This window comes from Syzygium oleosum, unplaced genomic scaffold, assembly GCF_021117445.2.
Source record: "Syzygium oleosum isolate NSW1041296 unplaced genomic scaffold, Sole_v2.1 Sole_v2.02, whole genome shotgun sequence".
Taxonomy (NCBI): Eukaryota; Viridiplantae; Streptophyta; class Magnoliopsida; order Myrtales; family Myrtaceae; genus Syzygium; species Syzygium oleosum.
Window position 1 is genome coordinate 2,849,355 of NW_026607486.1, and position 6,157 is coordinate 2,855,511.

Consider the following 6,157-nt stretch of genomic DNA (forward strand, 5'->3'; position numbering starts at 1 on the left):
TCAATTTCAACTAAACTCAATTGACTAATGATTAGATTGAATTCATTAATATGATCAGCAATTAACGCACATTTACCCATCTTTAAGTTAAATAGATGTCACATAAAGTATATCTTGTTGATCGCAGAGGGCTTCTCGTACATATCCGACAGGGCTTTCATCAAACCGACAGTTGTCTTCTCTTTCATGTTGTTAAACGTGATGTTATGAGCTAACGTTAGCCAAAAAACACTCACAGCTCACCTATCCAGCAATTCCCAATCAGCTTGCTTCATTGTTTATGCCTTCTCTCCAGATAGGGCCAATTCCAATTTCATCTGATACAGATAATCTTTGATTTGCATCTTTCGGAAACCAAAGTCCTTCCCATCAAATCTGTTGATTTTCACTTTTCCTTCCTCTGTTGCTATCGATCCGCTTCAACTCAGCCAAGCCTAGCTTTGATACCAATTGTTGCGGAAGCAAGTGATAGGATAATAAATTTGACAGAATAAGAAAATAAATCGGACACAAGATTGACGTGATTCGGTCATAGTGACTTACGTCCACGGGGAGAGCAGCACAAAATTCCACTATAGATCAAGAGATATAACGGAAATTACAATCACACTCAAGTCACTCAAGCACTCTCAATGTTTCCGAAGCTCCAATTACACCCAATAAGTTACGCAGTATTTAGCCTCATAATTACTCACGAAATAATTTTTCAATTTATGAAAAAATTATACATAAATCTTATTACAAGATTTAATCGACTTAAACACTTAAATTCTTGGTGCAATTGACGAACAAAAACCCACGAGAATAACCCACACCAAGCACGCGCTTGAAAACGGCGCTTCAAGACTTCCCTCTCGACAGCCATGACGTTCCATGCTACATATCCGGAAGCACACGATGAAGTCCTCTGCACCTCAACAGCTGGTCAAAGGAATCCCACTATCCAAATATATATAAAAGAAACACTCTTGACTGGTCTTCAAGTCCACACGTTGGACTTTACGATTCTTCAACGTGACTCCCACACCAATTAGGAAAGAATATTTCTGATTCTTTTATTTCTTCTTCTTTCTCTAACCCGACTTTCTTTTTCTTTTACACCTTGGCGACTCCAATTGCAAAGAGAGATTATGTGCCCATCTTTCTTTGCTCAATATTTCGAACATCCATGTAAATAATAATTCATCACGAATTGGGCTTAGTTCGCAGGCTCAAACTTGAAACATAATTTTAACACACTATCATTATAAATACCACCCGATGGCTAGCAGAAGCCCCTCCGAAAACACAATTAAAATGTCGTCTTTTTATCTTTAAAGCTTTCTGCACTATATTTTCAATTTCCTTGGCTGTAGATCTTTATGTCTTAAGTTGGGTATCAATGTAATATGTCATCGATGAGGTTCAAGTACGATTTCCTGTTGTGGATTGACGCTGCCGCTAATCAGCGGCTGGCTGGATTTGTTTGAACCAATTGTATCGCTCAAGTTTTTAATCGATCAACTATTGTCGCAATTTAAATATGTACTGCTTGGCTGAAGCAAGTGGATTTTTTTTCTTGCATGGATATCTCCTATCCGAAATCACCACTGAACCCAATCCTTTTTCATAAAAAATCGAAGAGCGACATTTGGTAAATTATATTTCGCTACAAAATCGATTCCGGTGAAACAGGTTGTCAAATCTTTCTTGCTAGTCTTAGATTGCGAGCAGATGTTATTTTAGTCCCAATTATGGGCAAGCAAGCCCTCGCATATCAAAATGGCGCCAAAACACTTTATTGATTGTCTTTGATAAAGCTTGATTACTGTTGACACGGCGACGTTATCATGCACCCTTTATTGTTTATCAGTACAAGCATATTGCTGCATGGACAACATCGCAAGCATCACATTCTTATTTTTCTCACTCGCGCTTCCTTTGGCGTTGAAGTTCGAAACGAATGTCGTCGGCTACATTCCGTGCGTCGTTAGCGATGCCGAACAGGCCCCGTTGAGAGAAACCGACGCAGTACAAGCCATTTTCTCCTTTCCACTGGTCCCGGACCTTGGTCATACCAGCATCGTTGAAAAGTTCATCTCCACCCTAATTAAAGTTACCATAAATATTAAGAATGAACATAAAGGACTTAAGGGAATGAAGGAACATAAATGAAACTTACCTGGAGCCATTTCCGTACATTGCTTCTGTAGCCGGTGGCAAAGATTATGGCCTCAAATTGACTTGTTGTGTCATTTATAAACGTGACCAGCTTCCCTCCAATGCTTTTGATGGAGGGGAAAACCTACATCATTTGCTTTATTATAACTCGAGAAGGTTTAACATGCTTTTGATTAGATTTTAAATTCTATTTCAAAGAGAAAAACACCTATAATTACTTAATCTACCTTGATTTGGCCATTCTTGATCCTTTTCATTGCCCCGACGTCAATGGTGGGGGTTCGCCCGGTTGCTGCTTTCTGATGGAACGGACCATTTTCCGCCCTCCGAAGGCCGTACTTGGAGAAGTCACCATACTTTAGCTTGCTAAGTAGCCTCATCAAGAGGTCGACGATTCGGTATGGAAGAAATTTTAGCAAAACCATGCCAATAAACACCATTTCCTTGGTAACAACTTCCACCTGCAAATCCTCTTTATTAGCTTATACTTGTTATTTATAGAATATGATTATTTGAATATATGGGGAGCAAATACTATATGAGATTTATTGTTGATAGACCTGTCAAATTTATTCGCCACTTAACGGGTCATATAACCTCATGAACATTTTATAATGTTCATTGACAAGCATGTCATCCTCTCGCTCCGTTCCCAGTCATTTGTGTCGGCATATATTCTAAATGAACTATGAAAGAAATAGGCAACTAATGCTAGCGCATTCCTTGCATGCATGAAATTGAATAAATCTCATAAAGATGGTTGATCTATCACCAACTTAGAAGGAAAAATGCATGAATTATAGAAAGAGTCTGCATACGGGACTTCGAGCAACAATGGAAGTGTTGGCACCATAGCTCCACAAATCGTATGCAATCTCCATCCCTGAGTTCCCACAGCCCACCACCAACACGTTTTTTCCTCTGAATTCCTTCCCATTCCGGTAGTTGCTCGAGTGCATTGCCTCCCCGCCAAAGCTCTCTAAGCCATCAACCTCCGGCATCACGCCCTCGCTGTTCTCCCCACTCGCCACCACCAAGAACTCCGCCACGTAGACCTCCTGCTCGCCCGAGCCCATGTTTGTTGCCACGATCCGCCATTTGCCGATTCGGTCGTCGTACGACGTGGTCTCGACGGTCCGTCGGTAATACGGCTTGATCTCGAAATACGACTTGTAGTTGTCGAGGTATTCGACGAATTGGTTCCTAGGGACAAAGGTGGGTGAATTGGAGGGGAAGGGCATGTGGGGGAGCTCACAGAATTGCTTGGCCAGGTGGAGCTTCAATCGATCGTACGACCTCCTTCTCCAAAGAGAGGCAGAACAGTCCTCTCTCTCGAGCACGACATTGGCGACGCCAAGGCGGTTCAGGCATGCCGCTGCCGATAGGCCTGAAGGGCCAGCGCCAACAATGGCCACCACAACCTCTTTCTCGTTGGCCTTGTCCATGGATGATTTGGTTCTCTTTGATTCAGCAGCGATAGTGTTCTCAGGGATGTGGTTTTGGCAGATAAAAGCTCGTGCGTGCGCTTTTTGTACGCCCTTGTACGCACATGTCGAAATTAATTTTAGCTAATATAGAAAGGTCCATCTTAGTTTAAATTGGCAGGTCCAATGTTGTAAAAAATGGAAAATCTTATACAGTCGCCATTAATCCTCTTCCTAATATGACAGTACTTTGGATTCTTTATTATATTCAGTGTTGATTTTCTAGCAAGAAATCGAATAGGCAGGTAAAGATTGGCCATTTAAGTTAAGTGTATCCGATTCTGACCAAAAAAACCAAAAAAACCAAAAAAGGTAAGTGTATCCGACCAAAAAAAAAAGAGTTAAAGAGTATGAACATCACTTCAGAACTATACTATCCAGCTTGACTCTTCTTTAGAACTTGTCTTGTTGGGAATAAGTCTATACTGACGCAGCGTTCAGCGAGTAATTCAAGCAAAATCTTGCTTAGGGAAAGAAATCCCGAAATTCTATATTGATGATAATGTTCTGTTCTTAAAAAAGAACCCTAAAGCAAGCTTATATATATCCATAAACCAAACCTTACTAGGACTATAAAGCATAAAATATCAAAATTACAAAACTGCCCTTAAAATTAAAACCCATAAAAAATATTAAAATAATAGAAAAACCCATGTAAACGATCTCGAATCGCTAAAATCCATCGTTAGTCACGAGGCCGTGAGTTGTGTTTAGATCGCCGTTTTGCTTCAAAGAACCGAATTTGAGCCCGATTTGATGTCGTCAACCGGGTTCGCTGGTTCTAGTCACATCACCGTTTCGCCTTCCGTTTGGACTTCTGCCTGTCCAATCGGTCCAGAAACGCACCACTAATAGATTCTGCATCACATACGAGGAAATAACTGTCTAATGTACGGACATTCATAAATGCCAGATTTCATTCTCCAAACGGAGTTGTGTACCACATTTGGTTCTCCTAATTTATACGTTTAGCTTGTACTTGACTCGGCAATGTCAATCTACGTGCCATACATGGGAATCCGTATCCAAAATTTTTCTGTTATAGGAACTTATCTTAATTCGGCATTGGTTGTTATTTTTCGTAATTGGAAAAAATATTAAAGGAGTTGCATTAAAGAAAGCAATCATGTGACGACTTATTATAGGAAAAATATAAGTTACGGATTGAATTCTTTTACCCAAAGTAGACCCTTTTGAATGGATTTTTTTTCCTATTGATATACTTCTTTAAATTTTTTTCCTTATTCAGGTCTCGCTTACACACATCGATCCTTGTATACTCAAGAAAAAACCTTTGAATGGGCACAAAAAGTCCTGTGAAGTTTAATAAAACTTTTCGATGTAAAAATGATTATCGATAGAATTATTGTCACTAGGAATAATGGTAATCCGATTCTTTAGTGTAAAATTACCTTGTATCTTTCCATAACGGACAACACGTGTTTCCCCAAAAACAGGGATTTATCTGCATAGTGAAAAACCTTTCACCGAAAGCAGATTTTTTGAATTTTTTTTTTAGGGAAATGGTCTGGCTTCTAAAGTGAAGATAAAATGCAAGCTCGTAAAGTAAAAGTTCTGGAAATGGTAAACGTGCATGAAGATGGAGAAAACAAATTACTAATACGTTGGTTAGAAGCTCTAGGGATGTCGTGCCTTTGAAGATGATCCCGCCTAACCTTTGGGAGGTTGTGTCTGCGATGATGATCCCCCGTCATTACACGCCGCCTATATTTATAATCCACTAATTAAAACCACTTACAAGTAGTTACTACTGCACTTCCCAGATTTTTTGTTTGGTCGAACACTTCCCAAGATTCAATACTCCCCATTTGCATGTCGACCTTATCGTTAAAGCAGTTACAACTTTTAAAACCACCGAGATATTTAACCGTCAGTTCGTGCCGGTGCCTCCATTCGACATCTTTGGTCCATGCCTTTTCTTTCCCCTATATCCAACGCTTGATTAATTTCACGGTAATAGGCCATCCATAAGTTTTATAGCTGAATCTCAATGCTTGTTGATCGTCCTTCACCCTTCTTTGACAACTATGCCACATGGTCGTCGATGAACGTCATGTAGTTATCGATACTTGAGCCATAGTACTTGTCGATTTGCCCCATGCCAGTCTTATTAACCAAACTCGATTAACCGATCGAGCGTCACTATTTATCGATTATAGAGAGTTGATTAGTATTTTTTAAACATATGCCCTTTTCTAAAAAAATGAATTATCTTTATTGATTTTCAATTTTTTTTAAAATATTTAAAAGGGTCATCTTTGCTTTTGAGGATTCAAAGGGACGAGCCTACGTACTATTTTCTCTTTCACACGCACACTAACGGTTACCTTTGGCTTTTTTCTATCGCCCCCTTTAAATTTGCCATGTCTCCACAACTGGAAAAATTGTTCAAAAAGTCTTGAACATATTGAACTTTTGCCACTTTAGTCCTAAACCTTTTAATGTTGTCAATTGAGTTTTAAACATTTTCATAATTTGCCAATTGAGTCAAT

At 39.5% G+C, this 6,157-nt stretch overlaps 1 protein-coding gene across 1 annotated transcript; it reads right to left on the reverse strand.

Moving 5' to 3' along the window:
- Positions 1-1,905: 1,905 nt before the first annotated feature.
- Positions 1,906-3,605, reverse strand: LOC130137518 (probable indole-3-pyruvate monooxygenase YUCCA11). The gene is made up of 4 exons (XM_056309007.1): positions 2,979-3,605; positions 2,388-2,621; positions 2,162-2,284; positions 1,906-2,085 (listed from the first exon to the last, which is right to left on the reverse strand). The coding sequence occupies exons 1-4, from the start codon at positions 3,603-3,605 to the stop codon at positions 1,906-1,908; spliced, it is 1,164 nt and encodes a 387-aa protein (XP_056164982.1).
- Positions 3,606-6,157: the final 2,552 nt, after the last annotated feature.

Bases quoted from the DNA above. Each gene is read 5' to 3' on its own strand.
- LOC130137518 (XM_056309007.1), bottom strand. From the start codon at position 3,605: ATGGACAAGGCCAACGAGAAAGAGGTTGTGGTGGCCATTGTTGGCGCT. The intron at 2,285-2,387 runs GTAGATTAAGTA...CAAATGATGTAG, and splicing joins TCAAGAATGGCCAAATCAAG to GTTTTCCCCTCCATCAAAAG. The intron at 2,086-2,161 runs GTAAGTTTCATT...AACTTTAATTAG, and splicing joins ATGTACGGAAATGGCTCCAG to GGTGGAGATGAACTTTTCAA.